The following is a 20,626-nucleotide window of genomic DNA, read 5'->3' as shown; positions in this document are numbered from 1 at the left end:
ACTTGGGCAGCCTGGTCGGCCAAGACACAAAGTGCCCTTTTGCCGCATGCTTTCAGGGACGAAGTATTGTTCCGTGTTGGTTCAAGGTGTAAAAGTATGAAGTATGAACTGTTTATTCACGGTTCGCCGCTTTTCACTACAACTACTGCTGGTAATTTAATGCTAAATGTCAGACGTGCATGTGCCGGTGATTTCTTTTGATTCAAGTTGAAGCAACCTTTTATGTGAAATGCGATGTGTGAAAATAGGCACTCCGAGGAGCATTTGCTCGCGTTAAATTTCCCGGATGAACAACCGCAGTGCTTTAGCTACCGCGTCCTAAAACTGATTTGAGCGAATGCAGTTTCAGCCCTGTATTGAATACTAAAAGCTTCCACGTTTGTACTGAACAAATCTCGACTCCTCGCTGTTCGTATAAACACAATTACCCCACAGCTGACGCGGTTAAAGAACGTAGCTCGCGTGCCCTGCCATTCGGCTTTCAATGAGACACGCCAGAGAGGGTGTCATCTCGCAGTCGACAAACAACCATTTGCACCGAGAGCCCAACAATGACCCAGCAGTTCTCCCGCATAGAAGCGTCGCGATCGCTCGGACTATAGCTGCTCTCGCACAACTATTGCTGCTCGATGCGGCGTATTATTACGCGCTTGTTTTATGTCTAAATGATTACATTGATTCTCGCAGAGGTCAAACAAGGCATTCGTGTCGGGAAACTACAGGGACACTAAATATAAACAATAAGTAAGTTTACTGATGTAGGGTGCACCTTCAATATTTATTGTGCGTTTATTTTGAAAGGTTGGTTATTAGCGTAGAAAGTGAACACAAAAATGCCTGGTTTCCGGTGCCGCCACTTGTCCGCCCCCGTCGAGTCGCGCGTCCCCTTTCTCGCACCTGCGTCTTGCATGCCCCGCGTCAGTGGTTACTTCTGAAAACAACAACTTTGGCAGCGAATAGCTTCAGTGGCATCTTATCCGCTATCTCGGGGTTGATCGTGGGTTATCACATCTTTAGAGCCTTATGTAGCTTGAGAAAAGACACGGTGAAAGTTAACAAGCTGATGTGATGCGGCATTAGTTGCGAATATGTGTGCGCTAAGAATTGTTCATTTATGTAAATGTGTGCCGAAAACGTATTAAACTTGCAGAGTGACAGCTCTCGCTTTGTGTACACTATAAGTGTATGGCTCTGCTGTTGCTTCCGTGAAAGCGAGCGAGATTCAACAGGGGTTGCCGTAGTATTGCGAGAGTTATTGGAAACGTCGAAGGTTTTCGCTGTACATTCATAGGATGCTTGATTTTAAAGCAATCGCTTTGCAACATGTCGTAGCCAAACTGGGTGGGGGTTAACGTTGGGTTGTGAACGCTATTTCAAATAATCACAATGACTGCTGTAGGCGACAGCGGTCCGTCCTAAAAGCCACGGAGCGTTCCCGCTTTCAGTGCGAATCGTGCTGCCCCGGTACGTGGCACGCTGTCATGCTCAGAGACAGTGCAGGTGAGGTACACTGCGATGAGGGTGAGCGCAGTAAAACTGAGACTGCAAACGAAAGGAATGTGCCAAACAAAGTGCAATGGCTGTGCGAAATAAAATAATATTGCTTGCAATTTCACGTTTAGCTCAGCGCTATAGTCTGTTTTGTACCCTTACTCTTCCTTGCGTCAACAGAGGTGTCTCTTCGGCTGGTGAAAACAGAGCTAAGTATAGTACGGAGGAACGAAGGCTGTGTCTTAGCTGATTGAATAACCATTTACTGGAGTTCACACTGCCTTGCGCCCAGGCCATAAGCGAAGGTGAAATTGGCCAAACCGGTTCAAACTGTCTATTGTGTGATTGCCAAAGCGTGTAGCTGGTATTCTGGTCGTTTGTTATGTATTTTATTGTTAAAAATAGGCTTCAAAACTTTCCATTCAAGCTGGTTGAACATTGTCCCACTCGTGCGCTGGAGTACGGGACATCAGCCACACCCGTATATGGCACCTAATCGTGCTGTGGATTTCCCAGACTGAGACGGCAAAAAAAAAACAGACACAACTAAAAAACAGTCGCTTGACTCGTATTGCTCGGAATCAAATAACGTAGTTTTTGTTGACTGATTTTAACTTCCGGAATTTGCACAGGGGGCTATAGGGCATGCCGTAGCCGAGGACACGGAACAATTTTTATCATCTAGGGTTTTGTGATGTTCATTGCAAAGTAAAGATACCAGTTACTCTAGTTTGCCTTAAGAGAAAACCGACAAAAATAGCTGAGTTTCAACCCACGACCTCATACAAATCAACAGGCCATCATAGCCACTGAGACAACGTGGTGGGATTCGCGAATTTTAATTTGTTCATGCACATTAGCGTATATTCGGTTCAATTACGACTTTACCAACCCTTAGCAAAGAGACAAGGGTGTGCTGCAAAACGTGCCACCTGCATAAGGAAATAAATTACTTCGGTTGTCTACCGTTAAGATGAGCTTGCGATAAGAACGGAAACATTCAATGTTGTTAAAACTAAAGCACCTTACTTGAAGCCCTTGACTGAAGCAGCCCTTTGAACATTGACCAGTTTCATAATAACTTCTACTTTTACTCCTGTATTTTACCAAGCCCCCAGAAAAGGCACTCGGCGTGTACACGTCACCTATGCAAAAAAAGAAAAGGTGTATGTGGCTGCGAAACAAATCGCGACAAGACACCTTCACGCAAATGCGCAAGTGGATTCGTAAACAGACGCCTACTCGGATTAAGGACGTAAAACCTGTGTCTGCATATCGACAAACATTCACCTAATACCACCGTTTAGCAAGCTTGCATTACTCTTTCGAAAGCACCCTTTCAGATTACAAAAAGCTACCGCTAAAAATTACCTTCTTGCTTTTTAAAGACACACCCGGTAAAGCCGCAGGACAATGCCATGGCGCTAAACATATTGGATTGGGGGGGAGGGGGGGCAAACAGTCATTTTTGTACCCTAGTGCACAAACACCCTCTCCAAAACAAACGGGCCCATTAGGACGCGAGAGCAACTGCAAAATCAGGCCATAAGATCCCCACCATAATTGTAACATGCGTTAAGCATGTAAGTTTCTAAGCGTGAATAAGTGTAACTTGCGTATTTGGTTACATCGTTTATGTAGAATAGAAATGATACACCGTCTGCAGCACGCACAAGACGTTTCACGTACTCACTGCGGCTGCGTCCCTGTACATCCTACTCAATTTTTTTTTTCACTGCGCAGAAATTGTAGGAAGTGGCCCCCATTAGAAAAGCAGAAAGCACTTACGTGACCGAAATTCGGCGGCTGCTCAGGCCCTGGAATCGCAGCGCCCCTTGTTGCGGCGCCTCAGCTTGCGGTACTGGCAGGCGTCCAGGCTGAGTCGCCACACACGGAACAAGTAGGGCGTGCCCAGCGTGGGCAGGAAGGCGATGAGAACAGCGAACGCGAAGGACAGGTCGAAGTGGACACTGTGCTCCGGCCCCTCGTGGACAACGTGCACGATGAGGCGCAGCACGTTCAGCGGCAGCAGGCACACGGCGTACACTGTGACCATCATCATGACGGTGTTCTGCGTGCGGCGCTCCTTGAGCCAATCGAGCACGTCGCCGGGGGGCGAGGAGCGGCGCCTCTGCGCGGACGGGTCACGCGTGGCCACGGGAAACGCGGCGCACGAGCGCGTGCTGTACACCGACTCGGGTGCCACGGACGACGCGACGGAGCAGACGGACGCCTCTTCGCCGTTGCTGTCGCGCCGGTAGGTGGCGTGCAGGGCCAACGAAGTCTCCTGGGCTTTGATCTCTACGGTGACCTTCACGTGCAAGTAGATGACCAGTGCGACGGGTAGCGCGTACAGAACTATGAACAAGCCGCGGATGTACTCTTCAATATTCTCCGTCAAGTTGATGGCACAGATACCTGTGCCCCGGAACTGATACCCCAAGTACTGCTGCAAGTCGAGGAACTTGGTGTAAGCAGCATACGGCAGAGTTAGGATGCCTGCCACAAGACAGACGCCGAGTAGGCACAGCAGCGGGGGTATCTGGCGCTTCATCGGGTTCATAGCGTACCGGTACCGGTCGCAAGCGATTGCCACGAATGTCAGCAAGGTCAAGTAGAAAGGAAAATCTTGGACGATGGGCGACGCAAAGCAGAGGAAACTGCCAAAGACCCAGTTGTGTAGAAATAGCGTCACAAGAGAGATAGGCATCACGACCAGCAGCTTGAAGATGTCGTTGAGTGCGTTGGCAAAGAGGTACACGCACACTGTCTCCCGCGGCCGTTTCGCGCGGTAAATGTGCAGCACCATCCATCCGTTGGCGATGAGAGACGACACGAAGAGCGACCCGTACAGCACCAAGAACAGCGGGTACGAGGAGCGGAAAGTGCGCCGCACCTGGGGCTTGCCGAACTCGGACGTGTCGTTCTGAAACTTGAGCATGAAGTGCATGATGTAGCCGATGTACTTATCTGGGATCTGCTCGATGTTCAGTTCAGGCTCGGGGGCACTTGTGTTGGTCATGTCCTGAAAAAACGATGTAAACGTGGTTTAGTTACGATATAGGCACTATACGCGCTCGCATCCAACGCGATGGACACAATTTTCCTCCCAAATTGCACGAACAGCTCTTGGGAGTTCCATACGGGGTATTTCAGCTTCTTTCTCTATTTGCGCAAATATGCTTTACATTGGGAACTTCGGCAATGTGCATGGCACCGCACTCGTACCCACGTGTGAGAATGGCAAGGTGACCTTGATTTTCTTTTTTTTCAGTGACGGCAATTTTCGTAAATCGAGACTAACAATATCGTCTCGGTTTCATTTTTTTCAGTGCTGCAAAATTTATAAAGTAAGGCTTACGGAATGTCTCACTTGGCCAAAATTACTTCCACCGGAAAAAATATCGAGGCTACCTTGTCATTCTCACGTGCGGATATAAATGCTGTGCCACCTATGTTCCCGAAGTCGACAGTGCATCAGAACCATATTTGCGCGAACAGAGAGAAAAGCAGAAATGTGTTTTTAGCCTATTGAGTCCACTTGAGAATAATCATGCTATATCCTGCTAATGAAACTAAAAACATACAAGGAAACTGGCAATGATGAATAAAAGCTACATTACCGCATACTTCACTATGCCCGAAGATGTAATTCACACACTAACTGAACGCCGAGCCAACGAAACTGTACCTGATGCCTCGTCACTACAATATGACGAACAGCAAACAATCGCTGTAGCAGACCTATAAACCACTTGGAACGCTTAATTGAGCACGTTGCCTTGAGGAAAGACACATTTATTTGAGAGAAGTCGCACTCGCGTAAAACTCCTGGAACCTAGACGCAAAGGGAGAAAATGGGTCTTTATGTATCAGGAGGGCTTGTTCAGAGCCGCAAATTCAGACTGCTCAGAAATTCACGGGACGAATAGCTGACCTTAAGAGGAAGCTTTAGCTCGGGGACTCCTATCTAAATACATGTAAAAGGAGAATTCGTTTTTCTCAGCAACCACCGCACCAAATTTGACGAGGTTTGTTGCATTTACAAGAAAAACTCATAATCTAGTGACTGTTGGTTTCGAATTTTTGAGTTAGGTCGTGAATTTTTTATTAAAAATTGGCAAAAATCGAAAAATTTCAAAAAACGAAACTATCAAGTTTACAACTCTGTAACTCAGCAATGAAAGATGATATCACAATTCTGTGAATTGCATCTAATATTACATCTAAAGCGGACAAAATTGGTATGTTACACATGAATTAAAAAAAAATTTAATCATAGGGACATACAACGTTTGCAAAACCGTTGTAACCAACGTAAGAAATTCACGTAAGATGTAAAATAACATACTGAATTTGTCCGCTTTCAATGATCTAATGGATGCCGTTTACAGAACCGCGATATCAGTTCTTGATGCAGAGCTATGAATTTGTAAACTTCGTGCTTCTATTTTTTTCCAACGGTCAAATATTTCAAAATCGTGTTAACAAAATTTAAGCCCTAAATCGAAATTCCGCTTCCAACAGTCACTAGAATTTAACTTTCTCTTTCAAATGCAACAAATTTCATCAAAATCGGTCCAGGGGTTATCTCATAAAAACGTTTTTGCGTTTTACATGTATTTGAATAGGCCGCGTCGGAGTTGGGCCCGAGCTAAAGCTTCCTCTTAATACAGCGCCCAACAACTCCATCATCATCATCATCATCATCATCATCATCATCATCAGTCTGGTTACGCCCGCTGCAGGGCAAAGGCCTCTCCCATACTTCTCCAACAACCCCGGTCATGTACTAATTGTGGCCAGGCATGCCTGCAAACTTCTTAATCTCATCCGCCCACCTAACTTTCTGCCGCCCCCTGCTACGCTTCCCTTCCCTTGGGATCCAGTCCGTAACCCTTAATGACCATCGGTTATCTTCCCTCCTCATTACATGTCCTGCCCATGCCCATTTCTTTTTCTTGATTTCAACTAAGATGTCATTAACTCGCGTTTGTTCCCTCACCCAATCTGCTCTTTTCTTTTCCCTTAACGTTACACCTATCATTCTTCTTTCCATAGCTCGTTGCGTCGTCCTCAATTTGAGTAGAACCCTTTTCGTAAGCCTCCAGGTTTCTGCCCCGTAGGTGAGTACTGGTATGACACAGCTATTATATACTTTTCTCTTGAGGGATAATGGCAACCTGCTGTTCATGATTTGAGAATGCCTGCCAAACGCACCCCAGCCCATTCTTATTCTTCTGATTATTTCCGTCTCATGATCCGGATCCGCCGTCACTACCTGCCCTAAGTAGATGTATTCCCTTACCACTTCCAGTGCCTCGCTGCCTATTGTAAATTGCTGTTCTCTTCCGAGACTGTTAAGCATTACTTTAGTTTTCTGCAGATTAATTTTTAGACCCACTCTTCTGCTTTGCTTCTCCAGGTCAGTGAGCATGCATTGCAATTGGTCCCCTGAGTTACTAAGCAAGGCAATATCATCAGCGAATCGCAAGTTACTAAGGTATTCTCCATTAACTTTTATCCCCAATTCCTCCCAATCCAGGTCTCTGAATACCTCCTGTAAACACGCTGTGAATAGCATTGGCGATATCGTATCTCCCTGCCTGACGCCTTTCTTTATTGGGATTTTGTTGCTTGCTTTATGGAGGAACAACTCCAGAGCATGTCTTAAATCAGTGTTTTGCTGAGAATTAAAGCTAATGAAGATGCCAAGTGCCTGTCATTTGTACGCACACTTGGAGGCCAACAGTAAGTAGACAGTTTTTCAGGTCACTTTTAGTTTCGCTTACGCAAAGCTTTTGCGTATGCTAGAAAATAACGTGTCTACAATGTGCATATGGAGAACGCTATGTAGAAACTTGAGGATTACACACGCTAACTTTAGGATGTAGCATCGCGGGCTCTGCTTGGCTAACGTGGCTAGCGAACAACATGACGAAACCAAGGTAGCTCGCTTTGATCCGAATCAGGTCTTGCTATTGCTCTTTGCCGCTACAGCAAAACATAAATGGTAAATCAGATTTCGCTTAATATAGTACCTGAGGTGGGAACATCATTAGTGTGATCAGCCTTCTCTTCTGACGTTGTCAGGTCTAACAAAATAAGCCTCCGTTGAGCACTTCTACACGCTCGATAGCGCCACAGCATTTGGCTATGCGGAACGCTCTACCAAATCTCATCGAAGGCATGCGTTGCCGTTTTGTGTGCGTCTGCGTAAACAACCAAAATGTTGTATTAAATGAGTTCAATGTCCAGTGACTTTGCCTCAGAATCATGGATTCACGAGGTTGGTGATTATGGAGGCACACTGTCGTGTTCTACATGGCGGAGTATCAACCACGCTTACGCAAATTCGTGAGCGCTTCTGAATCATCCTAGCCCACCAAGAGACGAAAAGATTATAAACTGCTTTCTCTGCAAACGATTCCGCACAAAGCCCGTGAGCGTAGTTTATGCTCCACTACATCTCGTCCATTTCAAGCGGTGGGAATCGACTTCGCAGGCCCATTATAAGACACGTGCAGCGAAACAGAAACTCATTGCACCAAGGTTTGCGTTGTGCTCTTTACCCGTGCAACAACTCGAGCGGTGCATCAAGACGTAAGAGTAGGCCTCTCGTCTGACACTTGCCTTCTTGCCTTCAGAAGGCTCCTTGAAGAGGAGTGCCTCTCATAGTCTATTCGGACAATGTCCTGACCTTCAAGAGGGCAAGTAGAGACTTAAGTGACGTGGGGCGCATTATGAATGGTTCTCCGTTTGCTTCATTTCTCGCCAACCATCGAATATCATAAATGTTCTTGGTACCCAACGCGCCATGGTAGGGTGGCTGGTGGGAGAGACTAAAAAGATCGATGAAGCCAGCCCTGCGCAAGGTACTCGCGAAGAGCAGCCTCGAAAGCGAATAGTCGAGGATTCTATTCCTGGAAGCCGCGTTCAACTTCCGTCCTGTGCGTACCCGCAAGCAGGGGACGCCGGAATGTCCAGCGTACTTCCTTTAGCGCGGCGCGCCCGGTACTTCCCAGTCACGAGCGGCAGGCGCGTTATCAGCATGACAGAGCATTCTCGACAGGAAAGTAACGAGCGCAGCTTTTTCAAGAAAGGAAACGCAAATCAGACAGATGACGAATATCGTTGTGTGGCGAATATACACCCCAAACAGTGCAACTGTTTTTTTTTATAGTGTAGGGGTCTGCGTAGGGGGATGCTCGAGTGGCGTGCAGGCACGGTCACAGCGGACGAAAACGTACTTGCACGTAGACATTTGGTGGCTCACAAATATTTTGAGGACACTTATACGCCGCCTTTAGGTGTGGAACACGATTGCATTCAAAGATCCCTGACTGCTTATCGCACCTCCCAGCAACAGCCGATTATGCAACCGTGAGGTTTACCGGCGACGAACGCTGTGCACGAACGCGAGCTTCCTGGTGGAAACGCGGACTCTTGCTTGGGCCGCGAATGCGCGGAGGCGAGCTGATTTTGTTGCGAGAAACCGAGCTCGGCGCGCTGCCTGATGAACAGTAGAAACGCTGGAAAAGGGGTTAATGTTTGGCTTTCCGAGAATTATGTTTTCTCGTATATTCTAATTGCAATCCGATGCTATTATGTCTGTAGGTTGTGTTTAAGCCGCACTTTACCATTTTTCTGACGCATTTTACTTTGAGAAATTCTTTCAGTAAAGCCTCTTCGCTACAAAGATGGCCTGCGTGGTTGGGTATACGTTGTTCGGAATGTTTTTTCGCTCGCAAAATGGTCGATGCTGGACGCGGGACGCTAGATTTTCTGCCTCACGGGGCCCCTAACGCTGTCGCGTTAGCACATTAATACAATATCGGCATTATCTCAGCACGCATCACTACGAGCCAACTTAATTAACTTAATGTGTTAACTTAATGCTTTATAGTAGAAATGTATAAGTGCTACTTGCTACATAATATGTTTACTAGCTCTTATAGTACTGTTTCTGTTTATACTCCCCCCTTACGTCATGCTCTTACGGGGGCCTGTAAGGTCATTGTAAATAAATTATTCACGGATGGAAGCAAAGAATCTGTGATTTCACATTTGCCTATTAAAATGACATTGTGTGTACTTTTTCAAATGTTTCCATTGGTGACGCATTGCATGCAAAATTTCCATCAACTAGTGTTTAGCCCCCTAGATGTAGTCGCGCTTCAATCGCACGACCGTAATCGATGTCGCTGCTCATTGGTTTAGAATGACATTTCAGCCTCGTCTTCGAAACCATGTGAATTGACCTTGGAAATAGTTTGCCCGCAAATCGCTTTACACTGGCCAAAAAAGCCTCCAAAATTTCAACGTTGTCATGAACTTCCATACTTCAAACTTCCCCCGGAATTTGGAACCGGTTTTCGGCCATGAGCACGGAGTAAGACATATAGGAGGTGACACTCCCGTCAGCGCGAGCGAGCGCGGGCGACCAGATAAAGTCACAATAGTAGCATGCGTCGACGCTACCGTATACAGTGGCGGCACCATGCGGCGCGTCGTAGAAGCCGCAGCGGAAAAAAAAAAAGAAAAGCAGCGCCCGGCAGGCGGCTCGGCGGCTCCGGCAGCTACGGCCACTCCGTGGTAGAAGTCAGGCGCGCGCGGCCGAACGGGAGCAACACGCTCAACCGGTTGCCCTGGCAACCGAAACGGCGGTAATTTCTTCCCATGCCGCCAGGTGCCGCCAGCATGAAAACATATCCGCGGGCTTGTGACCTTTACTGGTCGCCGCAAACAGCGGAGTTTCCACTCCTAAATATTTCTTGCTCCGTGGCCATGAGTAACTGCACCCTTGCACGAGATGTCGGACTACGCGCGTAGAATCTCACGGGATATTTTTGAAAGATGTCTTCTATGAGTTATTCGCGAACAACGACGCCCTCGCATAGAAACCGCGCATGTATGCACGGGTTGCCGCCAGAGGCGCTGTTCGGCGATGCCCACATAGGTCCCCATAGGTACGAGGTACTCCGGGGTATGTAGAAACTTGCAATGGTTCCAGGACTTCCATTTGGAAATGCGGTTGTTTGCTTAAAATCAGGAGTACAATCAGGACTCGATGGCAACCAAAAGTCAGTGGGACTCCTCGCATTGCGCACACACGTGAAGACTACAAATGAAGTTGTGCAGGGTGATACGTGTTGAAGAAGTTTTGAAGCGAGGGTAACTCACAATAGAATTGATTATGAAGAACGACTGAGGAATATGGAAGAAAGTAAATGTGCTACGAGAGTGTTGAGGTATTTGTACAGAAAAACATTGATTCACAGTGGACGAAACGAACTCGGAAGCTTACCAGCAAGTATGTGGCCTGTACGGTGAGCAACACAGCAACAAAGAACCTGAAGCGGAAATTCACAGAGGCTTAGATAATCTCATGGGTGGCGACAATGGAAAAGAAACCTGCCATGAGTAACTGCTTAAGAGTACAAAACGAAATGAGGAAAGAAACAATTTATGATAACTCAAATGGAAGCTCATTACTTTTCGAAGCGAGATAAGGATACCATAGAACATGCACATATAAAGTGAGATATAAGAAGGAAGAAGCATGCGCTTGCTGCGGTAAAGCTAGGGAAATTATGGAGCACGTTGTATGCGAATGGGAAGATATCTGCCCAGCGGTCCATTTAGACACCACTGGCCTCCTAGAAGCCCTTGGGTTCAGCGAGAGCAGTGGAAAAGTAAACATGTGCTCAATAGAGATTAGTAAGAGGCGGTTGGCGGATTGGTGGAAGAAAAGTAGGGAAACGACAAAAAACGGAGATGTACAAAATCAGAGTTCGCAATAGGAGTTCAGAAACTTTGGGTATGGGTGTTCATCGTGAGTTCTTTTTCTTTTCTTTTTTTAACATAGGTAAGACATTAGGCCATAACAAGAGCTTGGTGGCGCCACCCACCACCCCATTCCAAAGAGGACCCTCATAATATCCATCCATCCCATCCATCCTACACAGGTGGCAGAGGTGATAAGACGAGCTTGTACAGGCTAGTTAAAGAAACGTCGGTGATATATTAACAGCAATGCAAGCCATAAAAGTGGAACTATCGAAGTGGGTGGAGAAAATTTAAATACTAGGGGAACCGCAGAGTGGGTTCAGGCCTGGCAAACGCTTAGAGGATAATATGTTAGTACTAACTCAGTGCATAGAGATTTCAGTAGCTTAGAATAGACCTTTATAGATAGCATTTCTCGATATTAAAGGAGCCTATGACAACGTAGATTCTTAATGAGTTTCAAATACAATGCAATTGTGGTCTGATATTCTTAAGCAGGAAGGCACAGAGGACGATTTCGTCGAGTTGCTGAGGGAGGTGTATACAGACCACCGAGTACAATTTGTAAGGGAAGGTGGCAAAGGTAATGAAGAGTGGGGGGGGGGGGGATTTACCAAGGACTGAAGCGAGGATGTCCTATGCCATCATTGTTGTTTACGTTTTATGTTAAGGGCATAGAAGGACGACTGGGAAACAGCGAATTGCGGTTTTATTTATCCTACAGGTGTAATCGACAAATGGGGCAATAGGAGCTCCCTGTACTGATGTATGCGGACGACAGAGTGCTACTAGCGGACAATAAAAGAGATTTACAGACACTTGCGAATATATGCGGCAACGCAGCGACAAATCCAGGCCTCAAGATTAGCAGAGAGAAATCTAAAATTATGATATTTAATGAAGAGACGAGTAATTAAGCCTTGTCAATTCAACAGCAAGTAATACCCATAGTCAAGCAATATAATTACATCGGCGTGTACATAAACAAAGGAAAGACTTACGGAAGAGCCCACCAACAGAACCTGAAAATAAATGGGAAGCGGAATGCTGCAATAATGAAACACAGAGCACTGTGGGGCCACAATAAGTATGAGGTGGTGCGTGGAAACTGGAAAGGAGTAATGGTGCCAACGCTGACGTTTGCAAATGCCGTCTACGATGAAAATCGATATCTTCTCTGGGTTGAAAGTTAACCAAAGCTCGGTAGGCCGGCTGCCGTTGCGAGACCACGGTAATATCACAAATGAGGCAGTGCAGGGGGCATGAGTTGGGCATCTCTTTGAATTAATAGAAGCATAGAAAAAAATTAGTTTTGAAGAAAGACTAACAAATATGGATGGAAATAAACGGGCAGCTAAAGTACACAAGCATCTGTACCTGAAAAGCGTGGACGCAGATTGGAGGAAGAGGTCAAGAAAGCTGGCGACCAAGTGCAGAGTAACAGAAATTATAAATAGGCAACCAGGAGTCATCGAAAAGGCGTTGGGCTGCTAAACACGAGATCGCGGGATAGAATCCGGGCCATGGCGGCCGCATTTCGATGGAGGCGAAATGCGAAAACACCCGTGTACTTAGATTTAGGTGCACGTTAATGAACCCCACGTGGTCCAAATTTCAGGTGTCCCCCACGACGGTATGCCTCATAATCATATTGTGGTTTTGGCAGGTAAAACCTGATCATTGAATAAATTATAATTAAAAAGGAAAGTGAGATATACAGAGACGGTAAATTGGGTGAAAATGTTGGAAAGAAAATAGAGAGCATGGAGATTTACAAAAATGGCAAGAATGAAATCAGGAAGGAAAATATGTATGGTCATACAGAGAGCAGTGCTTTTCTATTTGTGATACGAGCTGGCTGCCTGAAGACAAGAACATGCCGGAGTAACTATTCTCTAGTTGAAATGGTTGGAACATATGGTGACTCTATTGAATATTGCAAGGAAACGTATTGAGATTCAATCTGATAAAAGCACACATGTGCCCAATCTATATATAGTACGAAACCACACCCGCTGAAAAATGGCGGTGGTTATTGTTTGGTACTTACTATTTGTAGTAAAAGCATACCTGTTCAGAATGGCGGAGAGGTTATTTATTGTATGCGCCCTGCCGCCATTTCAGACTCGCCTCACACGCAGCTCCTTGTCCCCCCCCCCCCCCCACTTGGGCGGGTCACACAAAACCTGTCGAAGAAAGCAGCTCTCGCGATGAAGTATCTTGTCATGCCTTGTCGCACCGATCCATTTTAGTGGGAGATTCATTTGACCTAAATCCGTCGCTGAAGAGATTGTGCATTCGGTGCTCCGGGCTAGCACGAATGCCTCCCACAAGGGGTGCATTGTCTTAAGTAAAAACATATAATCAGAACGACTTGCCACCATATATCGCACATCATTGGTGTTTAGATCATTTTGCTGTTAAGTACTTAAATGCTCCAACTTGGGTTTGCCTCGGCCATTAGGTTACGCAGACTCTTGCTGTCATCTACGACGTGATGGCAATAACTTTGCACAAGCAAAACACATAGAACACGTGTTGCAATTATCGAGATAATGAAACAAAACTGCACATACACGCCAGCAATTAATTTGCTCAAGATGGGATTGTTTTAGAAGGAAAAAATGTCACGTTTTTTCTTGTACTTCCGCGAAGGAGGGCAAATTAGGGCAGCAAAATTATGCGAATGGTTGCGTGCCGAAATAAAATGGCTGTAACCAGCGTGCTCATCTCGAATGTGTAAGCCAGTATGTCCGTCATTAAACAGCTGCAATTAAGCACTTTGTGTTGGGGGTCTTCACCTGCTGTCTTCCAAGCCTTGCATTCGTCTTCTGATACTTGCAATTTTGCCATGATGTCCTTTTGCTGTACATTGTATTCAGAGGAAATGGTGGAGATTCCTGCAATACGCAGAATGACAGACAGAAGGTAAGCAATACTGGAGGCTGCAAAGCTATTGAATGTGGACGCTACGTTCCTTCATATAAGCAACACTGGAACCTGAAAAGCTTTATAATGGAGATGCTGCGTTCCCTCATTTAATGCGTATTTTTCTTTTTGTTAAAGAAGCGCCGTTATAAATGCTAAGAAACAAGAAACTTTCTACAGTAACGACTCCATACACAATTAAAACACGAAAACACGGATATTCAGCCCAATGCGGAACAGCTAACAACGCTCGAGCGCACACAGCCTGCTACAGAGGTTGAAAGAGAGCGCATTATTGCCCTACTGCCAATATTGCACGTGGACCGCTCTAGAAATAGCTGCATTTCTGTTGCAAAAGTAGAGCATCATACTTTTTCAGCAGTCGTTGCGCGTAACATAAAGCTTTATGTCCCAAACGGCATGTGTTCGTAGGGCGCATTACTTAAAGAACCATTTTATTTTATTGTCTAACTTCGTCATTGTATCGAACGTGCATCGCAGCTCGGACGTTGCCGCGTAGCTGTTATCGCTAGCATCACCGCTCATTACTGCACATAAAAAAAGAATGTGAAATGAAATTCAGCGTAGCAAATGAGCAGCAGCCGTTCATGGCTGCAAGGCCGCCGTCACTCGTTCATCAGGCTAACAGTGACATTTATTTATTTATTTATTTACACAATACTGCAGGCCAGTAATTTGGCCCTAGCAGGAGGGGCTACAAAGGATAAATTCAATGTAACGAAGATCAACAACAACAAAAATCAACAGAACACGAAGACCGTAGCAATGTTCATCCATCGGAGTTTACAATATGAGACTCGAGTACCTTCATGAAGTCGGCGGATTCAGAAATCTGTCGGGCAAGGAATTCCATTCGGATACTGTTCGAGGTAAAAATGTGTACTTGCGTGCGTTGGTTCTAGCGAAAATTGGCGATAAAGAGTAGTCATGCCTCTGTCTACTTGTCCTTGTATTTAAAGGTTTTATGCAATTGGGAAGTATTAATTTAGTTTTCCCTGCAAGACAATTGTGAAGAAAGCCAAGACGACTAATTTTCTGGCGAACCTCGAGAGTCCATACGTGGTACTCCAGCATCCATAAGGATGGCGAATCGTGCTTTCTGTATCTGTCAAAAATAAATCTTATTGCCTTTCTTTGGAATCTTTCGAGTTGCATAACATCATTTTTTATAATAGGGACCCCAACTTTAGTAGCATACTCTAGTTTTGACCGAACACATGTATTGTAAGCTAACATCTTGGTACTAACTGGAGCGTGTTTCAGTGTTCTTTTAAGGAACCAGAGCTTCCGCAGGGCTTATGAAGAAATGTCCAATATATGCTCCGACCAAGCAAGCTTATTAGTTAGAGTCACGCCTAAGTACTTGTATTGGGAAACTTCTAATACAGGGTCGGTTATTGAGCTGATAAGAAAAAAGAACTGGGTCATTTTTTCTTTGTGACACGCAAAAGTACAGTTTTCTCCGCATTCAGCGCCATACCCCAACGCATACACCAATCATCGATTGCCGAAAGAGTGTTTTGCAACAAGAAATGATCATTTGTGGGTGATATTTTTTTTAAAAACAGCACAATCATCCGCAAACATTCTTACGGATACATCCTGAGGCACTACGTCCACCAAATCATTAACATAAAGTAGAAACAGTAGCGGACCTAAAACACTCCCCTGTGGAACGCCCCAGGTAACAGACAGCGTACTAGACGGACAATGATCAATTTCCACAAACTTCTTTCTATCAACTAGGTACGAAGCAATCCACTGAATATTGTACAAAGGTAACCCTATACACTCTAATTTATAAAATAATTTTCCATGATGCACTCTATCGAAGGCTTTCGATAAGTCTAAAAACAGGATGTCAATTTGACCTGCCTGGTCAAGTACGCTCGATATCTCGTGTACCGTCGAAATAAGCTCCGTGGTTGTAGATAGACCCATTCAAAGACGGTGCTGGTGGGGAGACAAGATATTGTTTTTAGTAACAAATTCCTGAATAAAACTCACGAATATGTGTTCCAAAAGCTTGCAACAACTACTAATAACAGAGACAGGACGGTAATATTTAGGAAGCAGCCGGTCACCGGCTTTATGGACAGGCACCACACGGGCTATACGCCAGTCAGCTTGTACGACACCAGAAGTTATTGAGAAGTTAAACATTATGGTAAAAAAAATGCGATTTGTTGAGCGTAACGCCCAAAAATGCACTTGACAGTCCGTCAGGGCCAGTGGATTTCTTATTATCTAGCTTCAATAGCACGGCAAGAACTAGTTACATTCAACTCGTTTTCTAATACAGGAGAAACATTCGGCAAGTTATATTCGCCACGTGTTGAAAAAACAGGTTGAAAGTGCCGATTAAATGTTTCTGCAAAAGAAGTTAGGTCACGCAGAATTTTAGCATCAACTTTGAGTTTCTGAATATCCTATTTGCTTTGACTGAGGTAGCGCCAGAACTTTCTGGGATCACTTTTAACGAAGACGGCAATAGTGTTGCTAAAAAAGTTTCTTCTTGGTTGTTTTACTTTACGTTGCAGATCATGCGTTAGTTCCATAAATTGTGGAGCGAATGATTTGTGCTTCTTTCTCAGGCGCTTAATTTTTCTTTTGGTTTGTATTATCTCCCGACTAATCCATGGGTTTTTACGGTGCTTTTGCAGTCTTTTTGACGGTATGAAACTTTGAATGCAGAACGTAACTGCAGAATAAAACTGTTGCCACAAGCTTTCCACGTTGTTGATGCTAACGACAAGATGCTCTTCTAAATAATCGATTACTGCTATGTCGTCGGCTCTATTATAATCTTTTACTGTGGCTGGAGGAATTTTTTTCTTTTGCATCTCCGTATATCTAGTCCAGAAGAAATATATCAGGTTATGGTCAGAAATTTCAGGTTCAACCTGTACTGTTCCCGAGATTAATTTTTCAGAAATAAAGAGGAGATCCAGAATGGCATTTCCACGGGTGTGAGCTCTCACAATCTGATCAAGATTAAAGTAAGCACTAGATCAACTAGAGCGTCAGCCGCTACATAATATTCATACTGCATGTTATTCCAATCAATGGATGGCAGGTTAAAATTTTCAGTTATAATTAGGTTTTTGTCCCGGAATTTTAGCAGGTGATCACATAGCCTCCTGAAAAACAGGTCATCAGCATTCGGGGGTCGGTAAACAGCGCAGACATAAAACGTGTCACCTTGTAGTGACACCCTTAGAAGTAGACTTTCATGATCACAGACTTGGTCAGCAACAGTAACTTCAATATTATCCTTTGTTATCAACGCAACACCACCACCAGGGGAACCCCTGTCACGTCTGTACAGCCTGTAGCCCGGCGGCGCGACTTCGTCATCACCAATTTGATCATGAAGCCAAGTTTCAGTTATAACACATATTTGAGAATTATATGAGAAAAGATATGTTCGAATTTTGTATTTTATTGACAATGCTCCGAGCGTTAAATACAAGCAGATGAAACTCACGCTCCTTTAGTCGCTAGCTTGTTGAGATAAGGGTGTTCGTCTTCTGCACTGCCTTGCGCGATTTATAAGTTTAGATTTAGATAACGAAATGCGAATAAGTCGTTAACAACGCGCAAAGGAGCCTGCTGTGGACGCTGGCAGAAGCAGACGCTGGGGAAGCAGACGCTGGCAGAAGAACCCAACAACGATACTCAGGTGTGTCTTACAGAAACAGCCCGGTGGCGCGGCCTCACTAGGCTTCGCACGTGGTGGGTCGTGCCCGGTGGTCGTGCCGCCTCTCAAGCTGTTAGTCGCAGCCGCATTTTTCTTGATGTGCTCTGCCACCTAGCGGAATCGGCGAAGCTCCATAGCTCGGCCGCGAAACGGCTCGAATGTCCACTCTTGTCGTTTACTGTGTTACTCTATGGCGTGATGGCAGAGCACATCAAGAAAAATGTGGCTGTGGCTGCGGCTTTGCTTTGCAGCTTGACAGGCGGCACGAGCCAACACCTGCGAAGCCTAGGCAGGGGCGCTATTCTGGACACGCATGGCGGCTGCACGGCCGCCATTATCCTCCATGTTTACTCCCTGATAGGCTGTCCAGAGGTCACGTGTTTTGAAATTTGTGCCGGGAAGCGGAAGTATTGCAAAATGCAATTTTGCGTTTTCATCAAGATGACGAAACGTGACGTTGAGCTGCAACATTTCTGGACTATTACATTTTTTTTTTGTCCTTGGCAGCTATATTGCGATGTTAGCGCTTCAAAAAGAATGTGAGCGGTAGCATGCACAACCAGTGCAATGCACGTGTGGTGGCGTGTGGCGTGTGGCGAATATGTGGTGGCGATCCAAGATATGCGCCATGCCAGCTTGCCCATTGGCTGAAGGAATATCTCGTGAGGAGCGTCACAGGAAGGGCTGTTTTGTAAACATCATTTTGACGACGCGTGACGTTGCGCTGGGCCGCCATTGCTGAGATTTTCCGCCATAATTTTTGCTGCGACGAGCCACGCGAATTATGCTAATGAGCAGCCATATGCAATGGAAGCCGAGAGGAATGGGTATCGCCACATTTTCCCCGTCGTTTGGCGCCACGAAAATATTTTGTTCATAACGCGTGCTCATAGTATTTGCATCACTCTCGGCTGGTGTTGGCATTTGTGTTTGGGGCCATCATTTTTTTAAGAGAACGCATTTATACGAAATAACATTGGTTGAACATAGCAAATTTTCTGCAGCGTTGTCCACTTTTCGCTGCTGCGTTTGTATTGTAATCAAGATTAATGCCTTTTCGCACAATCAGAAGTTATGACAACGGCGTCGCTTTAATTTATAAAAAGAAATGTACGTTAGGCGGCGCCTTAAAGTTTCCGCCTGCGGTGCGAATAACCAGCGAAATGAACAAGAGATGGCAGCGCCGGCGCTTGCGTTGCGCTAGTGGATATCTCTGGCGCCCGCAACGTTATCGGTGATATTCGGCCGTTTCTCAGCCAGCCGAGTCAGGCTGAGTCACTTGCGTTTCACGAGATAGCGATAACGTGGCCTAGAACGTGCGCGCATCACCACTGGTATGTCGCGTACGTTGAAGCAGACGACGGCTTGTACGCAGCAGACGACGGAAGCGAGAAGCGTTTTCGACGGAATAATCATACGCTTTGAGATTGCTGCTTTATTTTTACTGCGGAGAAAAACTGTTTTGCTTTACCGATAACGCTACATTCAGTGCCTCCATTTAAGTTTCTTAAGCGAAACGTCAAGTTGGCGTCACGTTACGTAAGCGAAACGGGGCCACCAGCGCCATTTTGTTTGCGTCGCGCCTACGTCACGCATCTAAGAATATGGCGAAATGTCCAGAATAGTGCCCAAGGCCCCGTCCGCCGGGCTCTTTCTGTAAAATGCGCCCGAGCGTGGTTGTTGGGTTCTTCTGCCAGCGTCTGGCATTATACTGCTTCGTCGCCGTTTCATGGCAAGGCCACAGGAAGTTCTTTTGCACGGTGTTAAAGACTAATTCTCTTCGCATTTCGTTATGTCACTGTTAGCCGCATGAACAAGTGACGGCGGCCTTGCATCCATGAACACCTGCTGCCGATTTGCTACGCTGACTTTCAATTCGCATTCTTTTTTTTTTTTATGCGCAGCAATGAGCGGTGATGCTAGCGATAACATCGATGCGGCCGCGCCCGAGCTGCGAGGCACGTTCGATACAATGACGAAGTTAGAAAATGAAATAAATTGGTTCGTTAAGAAATGCGGCCTATGGACACATGCCGTTGGGGGTAAAGCTTTATGTTACGAGCGGCGACTGCTGAAAATGTATGGTGCTCTGCTTTTGCAAAAGAAATGTAGCTACTTCTAAAGCGGACCGTACACGTGCAATATTTGCAGTATGCCAATAATGCGCGCTCTCTCACCCTCTGTAGCAGGCTATGTGCACTCGAGCGTTGTTAGGTGTTTCGCATTGGGCTGAAGATACATTTTTTTATGTTTTAATTGTGTACGGAGTCCTTACCGTAGAAAGTTTCTTGTTTCTTAGCATTTATAACAGCGCTTCCTTGACCTTAGATAAAAAAAATATGCACTACACGAAGGAGCAAAGCATCTCCATTCTAAAGCTTTTAAGGCTCCAGTATTGCTTATACGAAGGAACGTAGCGCCTACATTCAATAGCTTTGAAGGATTGCTTACTATCCGCCTGTTACTCTACGCATTGCAGGAATCTCTACTATTAGGGTCAAAATACACTGCACAGCCAAAGGACATCATGCATATTGAAGGGTTACATTTCCAAGTATCAGCGATGCGCTGCTTTGAAGACAGCAGGACAGCATTGCAGCTGTTTAATGACGGACGCACTGGCTTACGCATTGGCAATGAGGATGTTGGTGCGTGCCTAATAATTTTCGCAGCCAATTTATTTTTTCACGCAACCAT

At 45.6% G+C, this 20,626-nt stretch overlaps 1 protein-coding gene across 2 annotated transcripts in view; it reads right to left on the bottom strand.

Annotated features, from left to right (window-relative positions):
* The window catches only part of LOC142565849 (neuropeptide Y receptor type 6), a 175,683-nt gene that overhangs the window by 36,846 nt on the left and 118,211 nt on the right, over nucleotides 1–20,626 (bottom strand). For both annotated transcript variants that reach the window (XM_075676396.1, XM_075676398.1), the window contains one exon: nucleotides 3,280–4,516. In XM_075676396.1, the coding sequence (XP_075532511.1) occupies nucleotides 3,302–4,513 (1,212 nt within the window). In that variant the 5' untranslated portion in view covers nucleotides 4,514–4,516 and the 3' untranslated portion in view covers nucleotides 3,280–3,301. The remainder of the gene's footprint in view (nucleotides 1–3,279; nucleotides 4,517–20,626) is intronic.

This window comes from Dermacentor variabilis, unplaced genomic scaffold (genome assembly GCF_050947875.1).
Source record: "Dermacentor variabilis isolate Ectoservices unplaced genomic scaffold, ASM5094787v1 scaffold_12, whole genome shotgun sequence".
In the NCBI taxonomy this organism is placed as follows: domain Eukaryota; kingdom Metazoa; phylum Arthropoda; class Arachnida; order Ixodida; family Ixodidae; genus Dermacentor; species Dermacentor variabilis.
Note: the sequence above shows the minus strand (reverse complement) of the source record. Positions and strands in the feature narration are given on the sequence as shown.